This window comes from Anser anser (assembly GCF_964211835.1).
Source record: "Anser anser genome assembly, chromosome: 8".
NCBI classification, from domain to species: Eukaryota; Metazoa; Chordata; class Aves; order Anseriformes; family Anatidae; genus Anser; species Anser anser.
The window spans coordinates 9,233,771-9,257,354 of record NC_139728.1 but is presented as its reverse complement, the minus strand read 5'-3'; the positions used below and the strand labels follow the sequence as shown (position 1 = coordinate 9,257,354).

The 23,584-nt window shown below is 48.8% G+C and overlaps 2 protein-coding genes and 1 long non-coding RNA gene across 12 annotated transcripts in view; 2 read left to right on the top strand and 1 right to left on the bottom strand.

Annotated features, from left to right (window-relative positions):
* DNM3 (dynamin 3) overlaps positions 1-23,584 on the top strand; it is a 197,608-nt gene that overhangs the window by 168,862 nt on the left and 5,162 nt on the right. For 3 of the 8 annotated variants that reach the window (XR_014587809.1, XM_083847691.1, XM_083847693.1), the window contains one exon: positions 8,344-14,335. Coding sequence is in view for 5 of the 8 variants with exons in the window: in XM_083847691.1 (XP_083703817.1) it covers positions 8,344-8,413 (70 nt within the window). In the remaining 3 variants the exon portion in view is untranslated. Of the gene's footprint in view, positions 1-895; positions 14,336-22,937; positions 23,132-23,584 lie in introns of those variants that run through there. The other 5 variants (XR_014587810.1, XR_014587808.1, XM_083847695.1 and 2 more) reach the window with 5 other exon arrangements.
* On the top strand, positions 15,055-19,056 carry LOC310903804. 3 transcript variants are annotated; one of them, XR_014587821.1, is made up of 3 exons: positions 15,055-15,093; positions 15,447-15,526; positions 17,118-19,056. It is a non-coding gene; the product is annotated as an uncharacterized lncRNA (long non-coding RNA). The 3 variants fall into 3 exon arrangements; XR_014587822.1 differs by having other exon boundaries at positions 16,306-19,056; XR_014587823.1 differs by lacking the exon at positions 15,055-15,093 and having other exon boundaries at positions 15,103-15,526; positions 16,306-19,056.
* On the bottom strand, positions 19,335-20,615 carry PIGC (phosphatidylinositol glycan anchor biosynthesis class C). The gene has a single exon (XM_083847717.1). The coding sequence runs from the start codon at positions 20,322-20,324 to the stop codon at positions 19,431-19,433; it is 894 nt and encodes a 297-aa protein (XP_083703843.1). The 5' UTR covers positions 20,325-20,615; the 3' UTR covers positions 19,335-19,430.

Here is a 23,584-nt window from a genome sequence, read left to right as displayed (position 1 = left end):
AAAGCATCCTTTTGCTGAGTTAGATGATCTTAGTCTGAACACCTGAGGATAGGAGTATAACTCTGTCCAACAGCAGTATCCATTTGTCCTCTGAATGGATCTTCAGTGAAGGTGATTCAAAAAGGCTAATCATTAATTAGCAATGTTTTTTGCAAGCAAAGAGACAAAAGTGTTATCTGGAGAGATTTCAAAGTCCTGCTGGATTTAAGGGGAAAATGGCAGCCAAAGAATAATTACTTGACTTTTGCATTTCATGTCTGTGGTCACAAGAATATACAGCTGCATGGGTGATGCAAGGCCAGAGCCCATGCCCAAAGGGAATATGGCTCTTGTGTGGTCAGCATGTTTCAGCCCTGCCTATCCAAGGACCCTAAAATCACAAGACTTATGAGAATATCAGTTATTCTTTCTGTGATTTCTGTCCTAGCGGAAGACATCCCTGTGTAATTTGTTACCGGTCTAACTTACAGTTGTTGTTGAAATGCACACCCAGTAAATAGGCTTCTTATGCTGCTGGCTGCTTCAAGCAGGAGATTATATTTTCTGATATCTATTAGAAAGGAATTCTGTTTTTCCCCTTGTCCCCACTGGCTCCTTTATCACTATTTTGTTTTCCCCTTTTTCTGCACATCCCTTCTTGTCCCTTTCTCAACCATCCTGGTTGCTTCCTCCTTCACCTTCTCCCCTCACTTGGTTTCCTGCCTAGAGCATTTGTCTGCCTTCCCCACATATTCCCTCCTTTCCTTCTCACTGTCTGATGTTGGTTTCTTTCCAGCTTATCCCTTCCTAGCGCCTTTGTAAACCTGTCTCCTGCTCCTTGTATTTGTCTTCTTTTAAAGCTTTTCATCCAGTTTTCAAACCATAAAATGCAATATCTGGCAATCTTTCCTAACAGAGCCTGGTGTCAGTGGCTGTGACAACCACTAGAAACACTAGCTGCACTCCTTAGGGTAGACACACCACTACCATGGGGAAAAACAGCTGAGGAACACTTATCATCTTACCTGGGCTCATCTGGCTGCTTCAGTCCAAATAGAAGCAATGAAAGAAGTAGCATTGTGAATGAGGATATATACTGGAGAGATTGGCCAGAAAGCAGGTCACAGCAGCTTTTGCAAATGTGCAAAATATCACAGTATAACAACTCTTGTGGTTTCATCATAATCCTGCAATACTGATCTTGCGAGAAATTTGGAACAGATTTGCACAGAACTGATTCCTCATCTGCCTGTACTGTAATACCATAAGAGAGAAACAGCTCCTCTGTCTGCTCCAGGAGCCTCAGTGATCGCTCACCCCTAAAAGGATGGCTTTCTTCTCGACTAGCAGAAGGATTTTGCTCACTGCCTTCCTTCATATGCCCCTCCTCCAGACGACTGTCCTGAAGATCAGATCAAATGAAGTTCATGGGATGTCAGACATTGCAGCCCAGGTATGACATCGGCTGCCGCTGTGTCTGTCTCCCACCAGCATCCCCCTTCAGCAGCCAGAGGCAGGCCTCTCCTCTTCGCGTTTTGGTGGAGGAATTGTTCTGATGGGCTGTGGTTGGCAATACAGTATGACAGTTGCATACATTTTGAAGAGTCACTTGTTCTACATGGGTTTTAGGCTTGATCTATTTATTGTAACTCAGGTAGTTTTGACTGCGTTTCATATTGTTCCTCAGCTAAGTGCTTCTGCATGTTTTAAAACTTATTCAACAAAAATTGTTTTTAGAACGAGGTGAATTGGGAAAGATCTGTTTCCTTTGGGACTGTTCGAGTTACCTCACAATCCAGTAAAGTGGATCAGGCTGAGAAATGGCTCTTCATTTCTCTTAGTGTAGACCAGTCCCATGTGATGGGGAAGGGTAATTAAAAATTATGCAAGAGAGAGGAAGACAAAAAAAGAAGGAACCTGAAGAGAGCTGTAAGAAGTGATGCTGGGATAAAGATGATATTGTGAGCGTAGTCCCCAAACACAGCTGAATCCTGCTTTGGGAGTGTCAGCTGGTGAACTGGATGAATGAGTAATTTATTCACTTAGGTGCTTTCAGCAAAAGCTTTCTGCTTGTTTGTTTTTTTGTTTTTGCTTTCTTAGCCTTTTCTCTCTTGAGATACTATTAGAAAAAGGAAGTGGTTTTTATTTTTAGCATCTCGCAACTTGAAAAAGGAAAGTAGAGTCAAACAATAGCAAATGTTGTTTGCCAGGAATACAGACAGGAACCCAAAGATGTGTTTTGTCCCCGGTTATTTATTCAATCTCATAAAAGGGTAGTTTAACAACAGTTGCTGTGAAGGTTATATAGGATCAGAGCAAGTGTGTTTAAGAGGAAATTTTTGGCCTTGTTTGAAAGAGTGGGCTGAATAGCAGTGCATTTCTAGCCTTCCTTATGCTGGAAGAAAAAAATGTACGACGGTATGTTTAAAGAGAAAGCAATGATGATTTGAACTTCCTGAACTTGCAGGCATTTTGAATGGTTCTCTGAAATTCTCTTGTCCCTGCAAGCTGTTCTGTTAGTGAAAAGAAGGGCACTCAATGGCTACATTAACCACGGTGACATGTATGATCATGTTAGTCGTCATCATGGACAAGAAGAAATGCATGTCCATTTGGAGGTAATAGCCAGGATGTTTGTTCCCTTTCTTGCCCTAACTTAAGAAGAGAGACAAAATGGGAGAGGAAAGCTAAAGGTAAGTAGGAAGGAAGGACAGAGTGAGCAGAAATAGAAGTGGTCTTTGAAGATGGGATACACAATTCGCATGGACATTGAATGGTACAGCTCAACACAGACCAGTACACAAAACTTGAACTACTGTTGAAAGACTAGATGTTCCTCCTCCTGATTTTGTGATCCTTCTGTTGTCATCATCTGCTACGGAAGGAGGATGGAAGAGCAGTATTCTGAAGGTATCACTTGTCACTCTTAACTTTCTCTTCTTCCACATGGAGTTGGATCTTCTTGACGGTCTCGACCTTGGGCTTCTGAAGGCTTGGGACAGTCCACTAGTGGACTAACTCCGCTAGTACTTGCTTAGTTGACATGTTCCCTGCTGAAGGGCAAACAAGAACACACAGTTTAAGAATAGTCTTTTTTTGGTTGCTCTGTTGAATTAATTTTTTAATTCAAGCTGTTTTTTCCATATGACACATTAATTCCGTAAAATGACTAATTCCAAAATACAACACCTGCTTAAACATACAAACGTATTTGTGTCTGTGATTATATGATAATTTATGATCATCATACAGAAAATCCAGCTTGATTTGCAAAGAAATAAATTTAGTGGAGCATCATATTTTGGAATTATTTCCCTCTGGAAGGAATAACCCTGTTAAGTCATGTACTTTGGTACCACAGTAATCTTAATGCTTTGGAACACTGTTAGCATTGAGTTAATGGAGATTTATACTGCTGCAGCGTAGTGGTGGCTAGTGGAAGGACACATTCTTCCCATTTGCTCTTTTTTTTTTCTTTTACTGGGAAGATATATGCATCAGATAAAACTACTTAATCTAACAACTTTAACTTGCTTACACGAAACACAAAAATTCTTCCACTGACAGTATTGTTCAGCTGGGTCATTTGAAATAGGTTGAGCTGTGCAAGTACCTGGCAGGATAGTCACACCATGCTCTGTGCCTTTGTGGAGCTTGATGCATACATGTGGAGCTGGAGGGCCACTTCAGCACTAGCATTCACACTGTACCAGTGTGCTGTGCATCTCAGTGCTCCCATTCCTGACTTGCTTTCCAACAGCAATCCTCTGGGCATGCTTACTGGAAGCATTTCACGTTTGACAAAATGACAGTTTTCAGTACAGAAACAAATGAGAGAAACTTTCACTCTCTTGGACCATTACATTGAGGCAAGGGACCATCTCAGACAGGTATTCCCCTACCACTTCTTCCTTTCATCACTACTGAGGGCTGTTTCTCATTTCTCCCCTAATCATCTCCTCCTCCCGATTCTTGTCCATGATTCCTGCTGTACTGCTCTTAATGTTCTTCTTTTTCTGCTTTTCCTATTTTCTCATGACCTGTCACTAGTATCAAGTGCCTTTCCTCCTGATGGTTTTCCCACTCTTGCTCAAGATCTCTTCTCCAGAGCTGATGTCCTGGAGTCTCCACTGCAGCCACTCTGCATTTGCTGTAGGTCAAAGCAGTTTTAAGCATGTGTAGACTGTACACGGGCTAATCAGGTCTGCAAACCATGTCTTGCCTCTGTTCTTCACCCCTCATGGCTCCAGTAGTTTTGTTTTTGGTTTGGATTTTCTGCAAATCCAGAAGCTGGTGAAGGTCAAGAAGTGACATGTAAAGATAGGTAGGTTGCTAGAAGAACTGGGAAAAGCAGTTCCTAAGTTGTGTGGGTATTTCAGAATCTTAGTAAAACAGGGAAAATCATATAAAAATCAAATGAGTTAGGGGCACTATAACTATTTCAAGGACAAGCCTAGGAATCAGGCTACCTAGTCTCTCTAAATAATCACCCAAGTAAGAATTGATATTTATTCCTCACCTGAAGTAAGCCACTCTTTTATCCTCTTCTGGTATGCCTCACGTCCAGAGTTTTAGCGTCACCTACTTTAAAATTTGCCTGCAGTCCGACTTAAAGCCGTTTGGAGATTTTTTAAAAACTATTTTAAAGATTTTTAAAAACTCTTTTCTTGTTAGATTCTGCAAAGACGACAAACGTCACGTACCAGGGTACTGCGAGGGGCCTGTGTTATAGGGAAACCAAGATCATGGAAAAGGGAGAGAATAATGGACTTTTGTTTACAGCCTCAGATCTATAGGAATGTATCATAAAATCCAGTTATGTGCATGCCTTCCGCGAGTGTTCTCTGGTGGTCACAAGCAAACAAGAATGTAAAATGTAAGTGGAAAGGAAAGCCTTTTATTTAGAAGTATGCTAGCCGTGCTCCGAGGAGAGAAGCCATCTTCCTAGAGCGGGGCCTCCCATGGTAATTACAGCCATGCTTTACTGAAAGCATATTTTGTGGACTCTGTGTGGGGAGTGATAGCACTTCTCAAAAGGCTTGAAGAGCCTCCCATATGTTTCTGATCGAATTTTAAGTCTAGACTTGCTTTATTTAGTTTCTTTTGCTCTGCGTTTGCTTAGCTAAAGTTTTTAGGAGTTCTTTTAAAGCTGGAAAAATGGTGTGTGCTGCTTACGTTAAAAATAAATGTAAAACTTTTCCTTTTAAAAAAGTTTGGGCATGGGGGCAAGAGTTATCCTCTGTTCAAAACCCCACTGAGCTCTTCAAAGGAGGAGTCTCTGCAGCAACATGAGGGAGTTATTAAATACATACTTAGTCCACAATTTTCATTGGTAAATTCTTTATGTCTGCTTAATGTGCACTAGTTAGAAGGACTGATTCTTTCTGCAGACTCGTTTACTCAACCCTGGGGACCTATGATCCCCTGCCCCTTTAGCACTAACTTTTACAAACACAGTTTCCTTTTTTTTTAAAAAAAAAAAAAAAAAATCAGCAGACTGTTAAAGGGGCCAGGCAGTGGGACTCGCCCCCAAAACTTGAAAACACAATGAAAACGTTTGAGACAATAACTGGAATTGCTGCAGCAGTGCCATTTTTATAAGAAGGAGCTTTCTATGAATGCGGAGCAGCCGTTTGCAGGCTGGGAGCAGCTCGGTGCAACTGATGGAATCACTCCGATATCGCAGAGAAAACGCTCTCCGTGCTGTCTCTCCGGGTATCATCTTTTGGCCCCAGACTAAACATTTAATTGGGCTTAGTCATATATTTCCTCGCTGCCATGGCAGCTCAGCCCGGACCTGGGGGAGGTTGTTTTGCTGCGGCTGCCCCAGCTGCGCGTCCACAGGCAGGCTGCAGCTCCCTCTGCTGCTCCTCCTGCCTGCCTCCGCTGCACAGCTGCCATTTGGAGGGGCTGGCAGCGTGCATTTATGTAACCTTTGCTCAACTCCATGCTCAGAAAGCGGTCACGCTGGAGTCACGCCAGGTTTCCACACACCTGTGCTTTTCGGAGGTGCCTGCTGTGTTATCCCGGGGTGGCAGTTTGGGTGCCAGGTCCCTGCAGAGCTCCATCCTGGCCGGCACATCCAGCCAGCGCTCCGATGTGATCCTTCAGCACTCCTCCTGACCCTGAGGTTCCTGGTAGAGGGGGGAAGAAAGGGTCTGAATCCTGCTCGCAGCATAAAATGGTCATGTATTGACTTGTCACCCTGGCAGGGAAATCCAGAGACAGGCAATTTCTGGGCTTGTCCTTTCCCTCACTTTTTGACTTGATGAGCTTCAGGTCGTGCCTTTGTTACTGTGTGCCGGTGGCAAGCGAAGCCAAGATCTCTTCCTGAGCTGACTCTCTGTGCTGGGCTCTGCCCAGGGACCAAGGAGCATGGCCCATCGTGCTGTGTGACCCCGAGACTGCCCAGGAGACCATCGGCTGTAGGACTGGGGGTGAATGGTGCTTTTGCAGGTTTCTCAAGCCTCCCCGTTTCTGAAACATCTAGCACTCCTCAGGGGAGGGTGCCTCTAACTTCTGAGATGCAGATCCTGTTCCCCCAGCCATGGTGTGTAGGTTTAAGGGGCTCGCACGAAACCCTGAGCAGCAGCACTGCCCTGGGAGCAAGGCAGCCCCATCAGGGGGCAGAGGAGAGGACGGGAGCTAAGGGATCTGCCCGTGCCTCACGGGCATCCGTGCCTGTACCCGGGGAGAGGCACACACAAACATATAGATGCAGAGGGGCCCAGAAACTTATGTGCATCTCCACCAGGAGGTCTTTGTGGTGTGAACCGAGGAGCTCATTGCTGGCAGAGCTGTGCGCAGGGCACTGCACAGCAGACCCTCGCAGCGCCTGTGGCAGAGGGGCCCCTCGGGAGCCACGGCTGCTCCTTCACATGGCAGTCTGCAGCAGGAGCCCGGAGCTGGCTGGGGAAGTTTTCTGCTCGGTTCTGGCTTGAATGAAAACTCAAAATAGCAGTCAGGGTGCAATGGCAGCTTTGGTTCAAGGAGGGAATAGGGCTCAGACCTGATTTCGGTTCAGGTTTGGTTGGAGTGATTAAATCCAGGATATCCTCCCCCTGTGCTCTCCAGTTTCTGATCCAGCCATGCTAAATACCAGTTTGACTAAATCACATTATTTGAATTTATTGTGCTGCATTCAACCTCATATTAAAATGCGTGCTTGGGCCTGTATCTTTTAAATTTGATATGAAGACAGCTGTATGCATTTTCCCTTGTTTGTAAATTGTATACACATGATATGATGTTTTCAGTAAGCGCTAAACAATGCAATGTGAGGCATTTCAACAAAGGAATAATTTAATGCAACCCAGCAGAAATGCAAAGCCTTAGAAGTGGTTCTTTATGAAACTACAAATTTTGGAAATGGGTCCAGAAGACCTACACTGGAGCAACACAAGAAACAATAGTTAACACAGTAACATTTTTTCTGTAAGAAAAATACACCATGAAGAAATTATATTTTGCCTATTTTTTTTTTAGCTTGTTGATTTACTTGAACGCTTCAGTTGGCATATTTTCTGTTTGTTGCATGTTAGGGATTAAAATTCTCATTTCTTCACCAAAAGAGAATATTGTCATACAAGATGCAATTCAAGCCAAACAATTTTTTTTTTGGTCAAGTGTAAATTTGTCTCATATATTATGTTCCAGTTCAAAGGAGATTAACACATTGTTGCATTGTTTTCATCTTCTATTTAGTTTTAACCAAATGAGACATTTTCTTTGTAATCTTCTTCAGAGACGGGGACAGTTCCTAATTTCACAGGTAGAGGACAGAGGAAGGGAAGGCTCTGGTTCGTCCAGGTCGTTAACGAAGTCTGCCAAAGCAGGATTAGAAGCGAAGAGCCCTTGACTCCCCACCTTGTTCGGACCATGAGCTCAGCTTTATATTGTGATGATCGAGGCTGGATTGAGGAATAGAGAGAGCAGTTGTACTTCTACTTAAAGAAAATGGGGAGGAAAAATGCTTTGAAAAAGAAGGAACGGAACAAATAGCAGCAGGATGCTGCTGGATGGTGCTGAATAGCTAGGTAAGAGAGTAGCCTGGCTGTGAGGATCAGCAGGATCAGAAAACAGGAATAATGATCATCCCCTGGTGCTTCCCCTGGCATAAGAGGGTAACTGTGTTCAGATGTTTAGCAGACTGTGGACTGTCGAATGCATGAGAGAACTGAGGTATGCGTGTGGCACTCTTTACTGTTCTCCTTTTCGGGCATGCTTAGAACTGTCGTGCTTCAGTGCATGTGGAAATGAGATTGTTGTGTTTAGGTGCATGTGCATGTTCACGCAGCGACAGCAAACGGTGCAGGGTTCGTTCTCAGTGTTTGTGCTTATTGTTTCTTTTCTCTTTCTCTCCAGTCGAAGACCACCCCCTTCACCTACTCGGCCCACTGTAATTCGTCCGTTAGATTCATCCCTGTTAGACTAAACGAAGTTTCTGGCATGCCATTCCTTGTTAACCAAATATGTGGAAGCAAATTGCTTGATAACTGTTGCAATAACCAATGTATAGTCGCATGTATGGACATCTATAGGCAAGTAACCAATTTTACTGATATACTCTGTCCATTCTGCTTTGTTTCTGAGGTCTTAAATGTTTTGGGAAGGTCTGTGCTGTCTTGACTTTTCCTTTCACAATAGCTGATGTTAGCTAACTTACTGACACACGTGTTTGCTCAGGCAGCCATGCTCACAATCCTGTACACTCAAAGGAGGGCTTGAGTTTGTGTGTGTTTGTGCACGTGTTGATTTGAGCTGCATCTTCTTTTCTCTTTTCTGCGAGGAACCGTGCTTTTTATTTCTACCTTCCAGGTTTACTGTCATTTGGCATTTTACGGTTGTGCCCACGTTCTTTTCTGATGGCTGAAATGAGCAAAGAAAACCAATGTGGTTTCTTATCAAGCTCTTCTGAAGGCCCCACACCTCCATGCCTCTTTTGCAAGAAACTTGCTGGAAGGCTGCTTCTCCCATAATTTCTTCTTCTCCAAAGCCTAGTTCATAAGGAATGTTGTTAAACTGGAAGGGTGTGTATGGGACAATGTGTTTTATTTTCTTCCTCATGGATGACTGATACTTAGAGGTTGGGTGATTAGTAAGGACCGGGCTGCAGTGCCCCAGCCTGCAAGGTGTGGAGCTGTCTCACTAGCAGCAAGGATGGGAGAAGGGTGGTTTGAAGAGCCAGTACGTGACAGACTGGTGTGTGCTGGCTCAGTTTGTCCTCCGGTAGTGCTTACTCGCCTTAGTCCTCCCACTGAACTCATAGGAAGGTTTGTGCATAGGTGAGTGCGTGTAGTGTGTGTATATATATTGCACGGCAGGATCCAGGGAACTGAGCATTGTCTGGCCATTTTGTGAAACAGAGGGGAGGTAGATATATGTACATATATGTATACACATATATGCATACACGTATACATGTATGCACAGCTGTAAATAGGTTACCACTCCTCTGCCCACTGCGTGAGCCAATTTGGAGCTATGGCCTAGATTTGCATCTGAGCTTTCCGAGGATCCAGTTTGGTTTTGAGATATTTGCTCAAACCAGTCGATAAATTTCCAGTATGTCCTCCAAAAAAAAGATTTTCCGTTCGCATCTCTTGACATCCCGCACACTTCAGATTAGGAGTCACTTGATCCAACCAGGTACTGAGAAGTGCTCAGCTGTGCATGCTGGCAGTGTATTATTTTAGCAGACATTCGCCTTCAGAGGTCCTCTCTACCTGTTGCTTTACGCGTTCTGTATTAATGTGTTATAAAAACCTGTTGTCTTACCTCTGCATTACTTCACTTTAAACACTTAGGGTCAGTGTTACCCATGTAGTTTAAAACTTCTTGAGTTGACAGAATTAAACTAGAGATTAATTTCAGAAAATATTAATTGCTGTTATTACAATTATGGTTACAGATCCATAAGCAAAGCAGTTGGTGGTTTCGAAGGCCCCCCCTATGATCAGTCTAATAAATTCATTTATGGAGGCTGCATGTAGGGCTCCAGTGCGCTGTAGCTCCATGGTTAGGAAGAATCCAATCAAAGAGCCACAGCCAATGGGGATTTTTGCTGTTAAATATTCCCAGGCTGCTGATTAAATAAGTTGCGTTCGCCGCTGAAGCAAATAATGGTTCTGCTTGCATAAGAGAGACAAGTTTGGGAAAGCATCATGATTTGTATGTTAGCCTAACTTTAATTTCCTGTAAACCTCGTACTTACAACACACACGTGGGGAGTCTAGAGGTCAACATCTGAAGCACGGGGGAAATGGAATTTGTCAGAGCACCGGCACCTCGGTGATCTCAGAAAAGTCCTTAAATGGCTGCTGTGTGTTTGGAGAACAGGCCTACAGCTTCAGAATCAGGTGCACAGAATCAGCTTTCAGGGATGAAAAGGCTGTAAATCCAACTGCATGTTACTGGGTTTTACTACCAAAAAAACTACCCAAAACATATTGTGATCATGTTTCTTGGTCTACAGCTTTCTGCTGCTTGGTACTCTGCTGTTAAATGTGGTCCATCTATCAGGTGTATTTTTATAAATACCTATAGCAGACCATTTTGTTGCCTAGCCAGCAAATCTGTGCATAGTTTGTCAGAGATCTATTACTGACTGGCAGCTGCCTTCTGACAGAAAGTCAAGCTTAGTGCCTCTTCCACCTTGGCCACAGAAGGTCACTTTACCCCCAGATGTTGGTATTTGTTCAGTGATGCTGCAAGCCTATAGTCTGGGTTTATCCCACCTTACCCTAAGCATTTTGCTGAGTTGCCTCCTGAAGGGGTGATTCAGACCGGTGTAACTGCCTGGGAATGCTGGTAAGGTAGGAGCTTAATTAGATGACAAATGTCTTGGCCTAAAAGCATGTATGTAAATCCTCTGTACCTGAGACTTCTGAATTTAATGACTGTTTCTGTCAAGCATAAAGGAAGTAGCTATCACAGGTCAGCACTACCCTCAACTCTGCCCCACAGGAAATTGTGTTTCTCAGCGGCAATCCTGAATTGTAAATGAAGCTCCTAGGAGTAGATTGAGGAGAGAAAGAGGAGGCAGCAGTGAGGCACCCATGGCCCTGGTGTGAGCACCATCTGGTTTTGCGCTCGGTTTTGAGGTTGTGGGACGCAGTGGGTAGCTGTACGGCCCTCCCTTTCTCTGCATCTCCATCACACCTAAATCTGGACCTGCTGCTAAAATGCAATGCTTTTAGATGTGTAGACTAATAATTAACCTTTAGCACAGATCCAGAATTTGATGATTTTACCTCTTCTTGAATATATGCTTTTTAGAATAAACTACATAGAATTGTTTCTAGGAAAAATGCTAAGTGCTTCACAAGAAATTGCCACTTCCAACTGAATAAATACTCTGCTCCTAGCCTTGACCCCTTTCCTCATGCTGTACAGTGCCTGGGATGGATGATTCTGGGGAGCCATCTCTCTCCCATCCCTTGTTCTCAGAGGAGCAACTTGTCATCAGCTCACTCCACACCTGAAGGACAGAACAGGCTCACCAGTACCTTAAGGGATCTGCTAGGGGGACTGGCTGGCTGTGACTGGCCGCTGTCCCCTCTGCAGACACCCTTCCCCAGCGTGAGCTGAGCCTGAGCTCCCGGATCGGAGAAGCACAGGTTCCTCTCCCTTCATTTGATCCCCTCTGGCAAAGCTCAGAAGGTTACCAAGGAGCAGTGGAGACGCCCGTTAAGCAACAGCAGGTTTTTTGAGCTTACGTGAGCCGGATGATGTAGGCAGCTAGGTTTAAGGAGGGTGTTTATCTAGTATTGCACGTAGGCTAAGCCTGAGTTTCTGCCCGGAGAACATGTTCCACCTTTCCTTGTCATAGCTGACCAGCAGCTGAGGAGCTTGCTTGTGCCGTAAATAGTTCTTGGCCTTTGATGTCAGGGGATCTTGTGTTACGTTAAAATGATTGTATGTTCAAAGAAAAGGCTTATGTACATAAGTAACGTGTGTTTATTTTATTGCTGATCTTGTTGCACTTTGAGTAAGCCTCATAAAAATAGATTATTATATTAAAGGAGATGCATTAGAGGTTACAACACTTCATATTAAAGCATAACGTAGAAAGTATTATACTCTGTATCGCAGACAAATACACTAAACAACGTGTGTACATCCTATGGAGATTACTGGCTAGTTCTGTCTTTCTGTCTTAAAATAGTCCAAACCTCCTGAATTGAAAGCAGACCTATTTTGCACATGTGGCACTGGGGAGACATGGACTTTTTGGGATGTTTGTGGCACACGTCCTCCCGCGGTGGCATTGAACCTCCTCCCTGGGCTCTAGCAGAACAGCTCCCTTGTGTAAATGAACATTACTCTGCCTGTCTTTCCTCTTGCTTTGTCTGCAGGCGAGCTGATACCGATGGCTCCTCCCGTCCAGACAGTCCTCCACTCTTGCTTGATATATGATTTGTCCCGTCTTGCCGGCCGTTTGCTTTACTTCCTGTCTCTTTACTTTTCCAGGATGGTGTAAACAATGACTTCTTTTTGTAAGAAGCGAGCGCTTAATTTCTTTCCCAATTTTGCTCTGTATGTTAATGCCCTGTTTCACATGAGCCAAAACATCTGCCTTTGGTTTTGTAGTCTGTAAATGGTTCCTGGTGTTGACCTTTGAGCACAGTGAGTCGATTCCCGAAACCATGGTCATTACTGAGCATCGCATACACCTGCTGTAAACATGTTATGCTGCATTTCTGAACCTGAAATAAACTGTAACTCCTGCTGGGCTTTTATTATTACTTTCTGGATGCGCATGAGCGGGCTCCAGTCTTGCACCGTAATCTCATCCTGCTCTCCACCTCGGTTGGGTCTGCAGCGAGGATTTACCGGAGAGGTGTGTTGCAGTTCAGATCACTCTAAGTGTCAGGAGAAGGGGAGACGAGAGAGAAGTAGCCTACGGGAAGCATTCAGCCTTCTGCCCTGCTAGGGGCTTGGATGCTTTGGAGGTGTTTTGCTGAGTGAATATTTTTCAAGCAGAACCTGGTATTGCTTTCATTGCTGGGAGAAGCATATTTGAGGGGAGCCTGAGAGCTGAACACAGGGCCAGGCTGAGTCGTCAGGAGTGAAGTAAAACTGTGCCTGTGTACGTGTTCTGCTTGGAAGGGATTTCCCCTAAAGCAGTTGTGTATGAACACGCAGCTGCCTCAGAATGCCTTGATTACTCAGTTCCTCCTTCAGATTGGTACGAGCCAAGTAATTGGAATGGGTGCTCGGAGGAGCTGATCTGCACAGCACGAGTACAGCACAGCAGCAGGGGGCATTTCCCACCAAGCAGCAGGCACTGTGCTGGTCCTTAGGTTTGACGAAAATGGGAACAAAAGGTGGAACAAGCAAAGCAGTAACGTCCCCATTTGTGTTCACAGCAAGTTTGCTGTAACACTTGGGGACATTTTTTTTTAATAGCCTTTAACGGATGTCCCTGAGGCAGTCTGCGCAGTCTCCCTCAGCAAACAGCAGCATGACACACATGTCCGTCTGCCTGGGGTACGTTACCTATCCCTCTGAGAGTTGTTTCCAGGCGTGCTGGCCAGCAGTGCACCAGTGCTGTGTGCTGGATAACGGGGTCAGCAGCTGCTCTTCTCCAGCCGGGGCACCAAGCCATCCACTGCCAAGGGTCTCTCCTGCAGGTTTTGGCAGTGCATTCATTACGCTGCTGTCACCCAAGCTTTTAGCCTTCCCCAGCAAGGTTCCCTTCAGATACCCCAGTCCAGCTCATAGACACGTCTTGTTTGCTCGCTCCTGATTTTATCAGTGTCTCATTTGAAAAGGCTCTATTCCAAAAGCAGCGTTTGCAGCAGGTAGTGGTGTAGATTTTAAGGCTGGCTAGAAAAAAGCTCTTCTGGGAGGATATTATTTCAGCAAGAAAAGGAGAAAGCCTCTAAGCAGCAACCTTCACACTTGTGATGGGGTTGTCCTAGCTCTCTGGTGCCAGTGTGTCAGGTGGGAAATGGTGAGGATGAAAGCAGAGGCTGTGCTGATAGCCAGCTGATTCTAATCTCCTTCTTGCTCTTTTCCTCACTGTGCATGTTCTGTGCCTTTTTTTCTTAACCCATTTTGTTAAGATAAATTTGTATATGAGTCATTCTCTTGTATCTCGACCTTCTGTTTTAAATCTCCCCCTCCCCTTGAATTTTGGGTTATTTTTTGTCTTTTTCCTAGGCGACCTCCTCCAGCTGTTCCAGGAAGATCGTCCTAACACACACACATCTTTTTTTTGTTATGTGCAGTCTGTCATCTTTTCTCCAAAATTATCTTTAATTTGCACTAGTCTATTTGTAAATGAAATATTTTATTTTCAGATGTCAATGATAAGCCTGGATATAAAGAAAATAAAATTCTGGCTGCAAAATGAATGTGTGCTGGTTTTCTATTGAAGGATTTACCTACTGTTTCTCAACTGGAGCCATTAACGCTCCTCGAAAGCAATTGCCTGGGCTCTGTGGAGACTCCCACCCTCCGAGGTGTTGGAGGGAGGGATGTACTGCTGGGATTCCGGCCCCATTTCTGAATTCACTAGCCACCAGGACTCAGTGTAAATACGTTTGGCTTAGTATTAGCAGGAAGAAGAATGGTCAACGTCTTGAACAACAGAGATTGCAAAAGGCTCCTAACAGATGCTTAACGCACCCACAGCAGCACCTGGCTGTGTGCTGAGTGGAAAGCTGAAGATTGCAGCAGTCTCTCTGCCGATGAATCTGCACAATTATAGACACATCACAGCTGTTCTCACCACTTTTTTTCAAGCTAAACCTCTGAATTCTCTGCAAGCTGACCTCGTTGGAGCATCAAAGCTCAAATAGCTGCAAGTAGCTACCTCTGGGATTCCAAGTATTTCTGTCCCTCTACCATCCGAGTGAAAGATAAGCAGAGCAGGTAAGATAAATAAGCCAGGTCTGACAAAGCTTCACTGAGTTGGGGCAGTTCTTGCAGCTGATTTAGGACCCTGCTGACATCTCCTCTATCCGGGGAGCTGCTGCCCCACCTGCACGTGCTGATAAATGCCAGCCTCTGAGATTGCTCAAGTGATAGGGGGGTGCAAGCACAGAGAGCTGCAAACTTGTACAGTTTTTTGTCTTCCAATAGAATACAACAGAAGAAACAACAAAGGTATTAGCAGAAAGCAGGGAAAACACAGAAGTGCCAAGTACAGTAACTCTTAGGGAGATAAATAATAATTCTTGATAGACTTTTGAATTGTATGTACTAAACCAGGAATTGCAGGAGCTGGGAAGAGAATAGTGATGGGCAGTGTGCTTCCCAGCACTCTGGAAAAAGGGGGAGGTAGAGGATCCTAATGGTCTTGTGAACATAGCCATTCCAAATGTTGGGACGAGAAGTGAGCTTGGGCTGGCTTACTTTGCTGCATCTCTCAGCAGTGGAACTCACTGCTCTCAGAGACAGGCAAAAAAAATTATAAATAAATAAATAAAAATCAGCATTCAGGAATTGTGCATTTTCAGGACTGCAGAAGAGATGACAGTTGTACCCAGCTGGCTCTGCAGGAGGAGGCAGGAGGTTCTGGCTTCGTTTCACCTCTGAGGTAAGAGATAAGGGGACCAGGCTGAATTTTAAAAGCTACTTTTTTTTTTTTCAGGTTGTTAAAGAATCTGTTCTGCACTAGGGCAGCTCTTGCTGCTTTCCCTCTATGGTATGGTGTGGTACTGAGAGAGGAAGCAACAACAGACAAAAGGTGGCTGATATTTTACTTCTATGGCCTTAGCTACTGCACCTCAAAAACTGCTACTGCCCTCCTGTCTGCCAGCCAACCTCAGTGCGTTAGGATGTAAGGCACAAACTTCTTCTGGGGGACATGTTATAATGTTAAATCTTTCAGAGAAATGTTTTATCTTTTTCAGAAGTATTTGATAAAAATGTTGTTGGGAGATAGGACTGAACTTCATGGTTTTCAGGTAGCTATTCCTAAAATCTCCTAAATAGTAGAAGGTATTGGTGAGCATAAGGGCCTTTGTGCTGGGAAACCTTGGCACATGCTTTGGCTTCAGCTCATGGGGTGACTCTGAAGAAGCCATTTAACCTTGTCTGTGCCATCTCCATCTGGCAATGGCATATGTTCTGTGGGTAGGTGGAGAAGGCGGGTGGTGCTGCACCCCAGCCGGTGACATTATGCATCCCAGGCCGCTGCTCAGTGGATGATTTCAGACCAAAATCTTGTTTTGGTTTCCTGATCACTCAGACTGTTGCTGTTGCCTCTTGTGGCACAAAGCTATGTGACGTGCAGAGAAAAGCCTAGCGATTACTGTGGGAATTGAAGAGATAAAAAGGTCTTACCTTCAAAGACTAAAGCTTCACTGTTTCCAGGCTTCCCAGACGCCGGTCTCCCATGTGCAGGAGGGACGGAGGCCCCTGCCAGCCCGCTGTGGCTGCTGTGGGTGGCTGACGCTTGCCTTTCCCTGCTGCACGCTCTGTAGATGGAGATTCCAGACGGCACGTGGCAGCGACTCCCCCAGGAGCACGGCTTAGCCCCAGCCAGCGTACAATTACTTGCATTTGGGCCAGATTCAAATCAAAAGAAAACGTCCCACTGAAGCACTGTATCTCAGTGGGACTTGGGAATGGCAACTAGAAAGAGAGGAACTGCACTTTTATAACACAAATTAATGTTTAATTCTTTAGAGGTGGTTGATAATGATTCAGTTACATGCAAACTACAAAGGACCTATTTCTTTGCTTGGTCTCATCGTGGGCACCAGCGAAGCCTCAGAACGAGGCTCAGGTAGCAAATGCTCAAAGGGCATCCAGGTGTACAGCTGAGTTGAACACAGTTATGGCTAAGTTCTCTTCTGTAGGGCATATTCTGACCTCAGGCATAAAGACATACTCATTATGGCCATTTATTCCAGCAGTGCTGCAGAGTGTGCAGGCTAACGAGGCACTGAAAGGATGCAGCAGGGCAGAGCAGAGAGGCTTGTGGCTGTGTGTGGAGATGAAGCTGCCTGCAGCCAGCTGAGCAGGATGGATCCTGCATCCTGGCTGGAGCCAGGCAGAGATGGCCTGTTGGATCATTCACAGCCCAGGGATCTGTGTATAGTGACCCACTGGGTTCTAGTTGGAGTTGAGGTGATTGTGGCACAGCCACCACATGCCACGGCTAGCCTCAACTTGCCCAATAGGTCTCCATTGGCTTGAGGCCACCCCGCTGGGAACCCATCTCCTCCTCCTCCTGGACATGGCCATTCCCCAGCAGAGCAGGTGACCTGAACATCCCGGTGCAGGGCTGTACTGCTGTGCACCGAGCAGCTCCAGACAAGCAGAGAGCTCCAGTGAAGGTAAGAGCATGGACTCCGGATCATCCCGAGTCCTCCTCAGGGTCTGAGATGAAGCTTTGCTGGGGGAGCAACACAGAGCCACGGATTCTCTGCTAGTCCTTGTTTCTAGCTCCCCTATTGCCCAGAGCCCTGTTACTCTGTGCACGTTGCCACCTGGAATCATACCTTGGGAACTGATATTTGCACTTTTCCTAACCCAGAGTTGTTTTTGAGAGTCTGAATTTGAGCGTAGTATTTTTTAAGAAACACTTCACTTTGGGTGAATGGGTCTGGCAGAAATTATGCTTTCTTGTAGCCTTAAATCCAGCCTCAAAACAAAAACCCCAAGGCTGCCTTGCCCCGTTTGCATTAGCCTAATGAACCATCGGATCCCTGCAACGATCTTGAGCTGGCGGTGAGGGACAGCTGCCTCCCTAGCCCCACGTACTGTGCCTAGCGATGAAGCCCCCCCACACACACACAAACCAGTTTGTCCCCATTATCCTGGATATTGCATATTCAAAATGGAGTCAGGCCTGTGCTACACCTGAGATGTACCAGCAATTGATAACCACGGAGATTTATGACTGCAGTTAATAACAGTTTGGGGACAGTGGTGCGTTTGTGCAGCAGCAGCTTCAAGTAAACCTGGCTGCTGCTAGCACGGCCCCTACCAAGATAGGAATTAACTGCAGGAGCCAGGCAGCCTAGATTTGATTCCCTTCTTTGACAATTTTTTAACTTCTTAAATTTGCACCAATCCAACTGAAGTCTTGCCCTACCGATGGACTCTGTGAATCTGCTTGGGGTGGCAGCATTGCAATGGCATTAGCCTGACACAGGATGGGGCACCCTGGTCACTGGCAGCTGCCTGGCTTTCTTGGGAACCTCCTTGTGAAGAAATGATTTTCTTTCTGAAGAGCTGAAGAATGTCATCTTGATTGTGAGCATCTGGCTACTCAGCGCTCCCTGCGAGCCTGGAGCACATACTCTAAACCTCTGCAGGTTTTCTTTAATTAAAAACAAAATGAGATGTAGTTGTCACCATGACAACAAACAGCAACATTTAAAACTTGGCAAATGTCATAACAAAGCGCTGGAGGTGTTGGAGGCTCTGCAGTGGGTTCTCATTTCCTAGGAAGCGCAAGGAGCCAGCGCCTGCTTGCTGGGAAGACGCCAGCGCTCCATGTGAGCCGTTTGCCTGCAAACCCCTTCACACTCAGTGGGTTTAATCGAGCAGGAACTCACACTTCTACAGCAGTGGGGTGCCTTGCCCTTGTCATCTTTCACCATCCCAGAATGTGTGTGCAGAGCTGGTGCTGCTGCATCTTACAGGAGAACTTGTCAGGGTGGTTTAAGCATCTCCTTGTACTGCTTCCAGGGTCGGAGGGATCTGACTGGCCTTTACATTGAAAGGAGCGATGCTTCCTCTCATCCTGATGCTAGGGCGAAACACTGCAGGAATGAGAGCTGTCAGCCTCAGCTGCTGCAGCTCCCATGGTCTACAGAGCTGCTGGTGGTCTCAGACACACGTGGCGGTGTGACGATGTGTGCAGGTGTGGGTGCGTGGGTGCACGGGGCTGCAGGCATCCCCTGTGCTCTTGTGGTGCCTCCCACCAGCCCAGGAAAGCTGCGGTGAGACCAGGAAGCCCAGGGCGCTTCTCCTGTGCCCAAGTCCATGCCCTGCTGGACCACCTGCCTCTGGTGCGTGCTGGAAAACAACTCAACAGCACAGCAGGCCCGGCTCGTCCCGGTCTGGCCTCCAGCCTGACTTGTTTGCCAGGAGCGCCCTCTGTTGCAGTATGTGCAGAGCTGGACAGACGGACGCTGGACAGATAGTGCTGGACAGGACCAGGCTGGGCCCTGTCACTGCTGCAGCACCCTGGGGCCGGGCTGGGTGCCTGGTGGGTGCACCTACAGGGTCTGTGCTGTGCTGGGGCCTCATCTCTCTGCTGTGCAGCACGAGGATTCTGTTCCATCCCTCTGGCTCGGTGGCCAGGGCTGGACAAAAATACCACTGTGGGTCTGCCAGGCACCGCTACACTCCAGGGTTGTTACAGAGCATACACAAACACAGTCCCCGCTGCTGCGTGAGAGGTTTTATTGGGTTGGGCATCCCCCCAGAAAAGTCCCTCTGCACTGCTCGCAGCACAGAGCCCCTCTCCCCCCAGGCCAGGCCTACATGAGGAACCTGGAAAGGTCCTCCTTGATTTCAGCCTCGTCCCACGGCCCGTGGATGTTGTCCTTGAGCTGCTGAAGCCGGATGAGGCAGTAAGGGCAGAGGCAAGAGATGGACAGCAGCAGTGAGGCAAAGAGCACAGCACCCACACTGGAGACACTCGCCAGCCCTGCCAGTGCCGCCAGCGCGAAGAGCACGGTCACTGCCACATAGCACCGGGGTGTCCGGGCCTTCAGCTTCTTCTGCAGCATGGGCCAGAGGGCGAAGATCTGCATGGCAAAGGTGACCATGACGAAGGCGTGGAGGGAGCGAGGCAGGCGCGAGGCCAGGCACACCGAGGCGAAGATGGCCATGTTAAGGGACAGTGTGCTGGACACGATGGCGGCGTTTGCGCCGTAGTCGAAGAAGATGAGGTGGCCGAGGAGCATGAAGACCGACATGGCGTAGATAGTGTCCGTGCTGATGGACTCCGTCAGCGTCTTCAGCACGGGGGAGAAGCCGTAGGTGAAGGCGATGAACACCAGCGTGCTCTTCAGGTCTGCCCACCGCGTCCGCCCGCTCTCTCGCCGCCCAACCCCGGCGTCGATGGCATCGAAGAGCACATAGCCGAGCAGGGAGGAGGCCAGGGCAGCCCCAAAAAGCCCCTGCGGGCTCAGCACCCCGGCGTCCATGTACCACCAGGTGACGACGAAAACACAGACGCTGCAGAGCTGCTGCACCACGGCCCCCGACTCGAAGACCACGGCCCAGTACTGGTACTGGCGGGCATGGACGTTCTTCCGCAGCTCCTCCAGGAACCGCTGGTCCACGTAGTTATCCGGGAAGGGCTGCCGCTCGTACAGCACCTTCTGCCAGCACCGCCTGGGGCTCGTCTCCACCTGCGCACACACCATCCCGCGGCCGGGGGGCCGAGGTGCCGGGAAGGAGCAAGCTGCGGGTTCACCGCGCTGCGAGACCCCCCTCTGGGGTCTGCCACCGCCACAGGGCTCCGGCAGCACCCACCTCCCCCTGCAGCCCCCCCCAGGCAGGGACAAGAAGCGGGGGGCTGCCCACGGCGGCAGCAGGGACCCCTCAGAGCCCCCCCCGGTCGCGGGGAAGGAGCGCGGGACCCCCCCGGCCCCGGCCCCGGCGCGCCCCAGCCCCGGCGCTCCCCGGCCCCGGCCCCGGCCCCGGTCCCTCAGCCCCGAGCTCCGCGGCCCCGGCTCCGCCGCCTCCGCCTCAGCCGGGCCCGGCCGGGCGCAAGGGACGCCGGGGAGCCCGCAGCCGCCATCTGGCGGTGGGAGCCCGGCCCTGAGGAGCTCCCGGCTCCCCTCAGCGGGCTGAGGGACAAGGGGAGGCCCCGCACTGCACGGAGCCCCCCTCCGTACATCGCCTGGCTGAAGGGGACGGTAATTACACTGCTAGTCGGTGATTCAATGATTAAAGACCCCCCGAATTCAGCTCGCTGCCCGTGACAGAGAAGCAGGCACTGGCGCTGCTCTTAATTGAAACACAGAAAGCGTTTGGGTGTTCCCAGCGCAGTGGGAAGGGAGTGATGGGACCCCCTACCAACCCACCCCTGCTCCGACACTGCTCATCTAGCCACCGCGCTCTGGTGTGTGTCCTCCTGGGGTTCCTGCGAGCAACCGCAATGCTTTGGGGACACTGGGGCCCCTTGTGTTGCCGTGACGCACTGAGGTCCGTCTGTGGACCTCGGAATGGAGGCTCCGTGTCCCACAGGACAGCACCACGTGTGCTCCGCTGCGGTGGGAGCCGCCCGAGTCTGAAGGGCAGCTCAGCACATCCAGGTGGCCCAGACTTTGCCTGCGAGGGAATGAGTCACCTGTGCCTGCGTGACACGCCACGGGACCGGCCACGTCACCGCCTGTCCCCGCTGGTCAGAGGGGAGCGTGTGTGCCGTGGGGTCACCCCTTGGCCCTGCCGGGGCGACGTGGCCAGCGGGGCGTCTTGGCAGGGGTGGCAGAGCAGCTGGGAGAGGGACATTCCCGTCACGCCCCGAGCAGTGGCTAGGGTCAAGGATGCGAGCCCCTTTGTGAGTGCCTCAATTCCCACTCTTAACTCTGTGCAACGAGATCTCCCTCGCCAGCTGCAAGGAGGGCTGTGTGGACCACCGACGGGGTCAGCCCTCCATCATACAGGAAAATACGCGCTCATGCAATCCCCTTCTGCCTGACAGTTCACTGCGTGGAGCGTTTGGGGTTTGTGTTGCATAAACCCCAGCTCAGGGGGAAGAAGCCAGTACCAGACCACTTCCCCAGTGCCCCCCAGCCTGCGTTTCGGCTCCGCTTTGAGACCACAGGAATGGCTGTGGCATTGCACAAGCGACCCCGCTGCAGACAGGCTTAGTTTCTGCAGGGCTCCCAGCACCGTAATATGCTGCTAAAGCTGCTTGGAAGCGATGCTGGAAAAGGTGACAGGCTGGGATTTAAATAGCTGTGACTGATCTAGGCCTCCGCCGGCGAAATCTGAATATCAAAGTATTCAAGGCACTGGTCTCAGGGGCTGCCTTGAAGTGTGTCTGCGTGTTCCCAGAGCGGGACGATCGGGTGGGAACTGGCGTTTGTGGTGTAGCCCCTGTGTCTGGGGGCCGAGCATTCCTGAGGCTGCAGGGACAAGCAGGGATCCTGGGCATCTCTGCATCCCTCAGCTCAGGTTTTACCCCATTATCCCGCCTGTGCTGAGTCCAAAAGGCCACCAGGAGCAGGGCAGGTCACCTCACGGCACACACTTGGCCCTTCTTGCCATCCCGAGCTGCTGTTGCGGAGCAGGGCCCATCCATAGGCAGGTTTTGCTAGGTGTGGGGGCGGCGGGACCGGCAGGGCCTCCTGCAAGTGCAGCTACACGCGCCCAGGCTTCATTCCTCTGACAACTGATCCTTGAGCTTTTCCCTTTGACCCTGGAGCTGAAACCTCCCTTTGCAGGAATGTTTTCGGGGGGAGGTTGGCGCAGCTCCAGCTGCTGAATTTTTCCATGACCAGAGACTGGCTCCTGCCTTACAAGGCCCCGCAGCATTTGCTGCGGCTGCTCTCCTGCAATCACCTATTTAAGGATTTAAGTCCCCAGTGAGGAGTGGGACAACGCCAGCCCTTAGGCTCTGAGCAGCCCTGCAGCCACAAAGCTGCCTGCAGAGCAGGCACTAGTGGCTGTGAGCCCCATGGGAGGATGTTGGGGCACATGGAGCTGGCTGCCCAGGCTCTCCCTGCAGCAGTGGGCTGCTGACCACCTCCGTGCAGGTTCTCCTGTGCTTGCAGTTCATAAAAAGTGCACACAGACCCAGCCCAGCTCTCCTGATCATCTCCCTTACTGTGTACGAGCCAGGATCCAGGTCCACATCCTTGTCCCAGGGACAAGGTGGCCCTGCTGGGGTCCCCGTCCAGCTCAAGGGCAGGGATCAATGTGATCCTGTCTTGTAGCGGATCTCTGTGCAGGTCACCAGTAAAGGTGTGTTTTTCTTTTCTTTTTTCTTTTTTAATGTTTTTTCTTTTTTTTTTTTTAAATGTCCCTAGGAAACTGCGGCCAACAATGATGTCAAGAATGCACTCTGCCAGCTGCAGGCCAGGCACTCCAAGGTGGGACAAGGCCAAATTTCAGCTGCCCAGGTAACCTCAGCTCAACCCACACCGTACGTGGCACATCCTTAGCGCACAGAGAGGAAACCAGGCTTCGGGACACAGCTACAGCCTGTCTGAGGAACATACAGGTGGGTTGTCACTGAAGCCGGGGATGAAAAAAGCTGGAGGTTTGGGAGCAAGAGAGGGTCTCAGGTTCCCAACACCAAGCAGAGCAGAGCTGGCACTCCTAAATGGAGCTTTTATCAGATAGCTTCTGACTGCATTCCTCATTGTTTTGCCCCAAATTTGAAGCCTGGGGATGGGATGTGAGGTGCTGACCCAGATCTGCCACAGTCAGTGGAAACACTTGAAGAGCTGTAGGTGGCAAAACTCGCCGAAAAATCACCCCCTTGGGGGACAAAAGGCACGGAGTGTTTGGGGGTGCTTGCAGCGAGGGCGATGGCTGCTGGCCCCAGCCTCGTCCAGCAGCCGCTTCCTCCCCTGGCGGCTCTGGCACACAGCGTGAGCGGCATGAAGGGACGAGGTGTTACCCAGAGAGGTTTTTACTGTCTGCCCAGGGGAAATTTTTGTTCTTTGGCTGC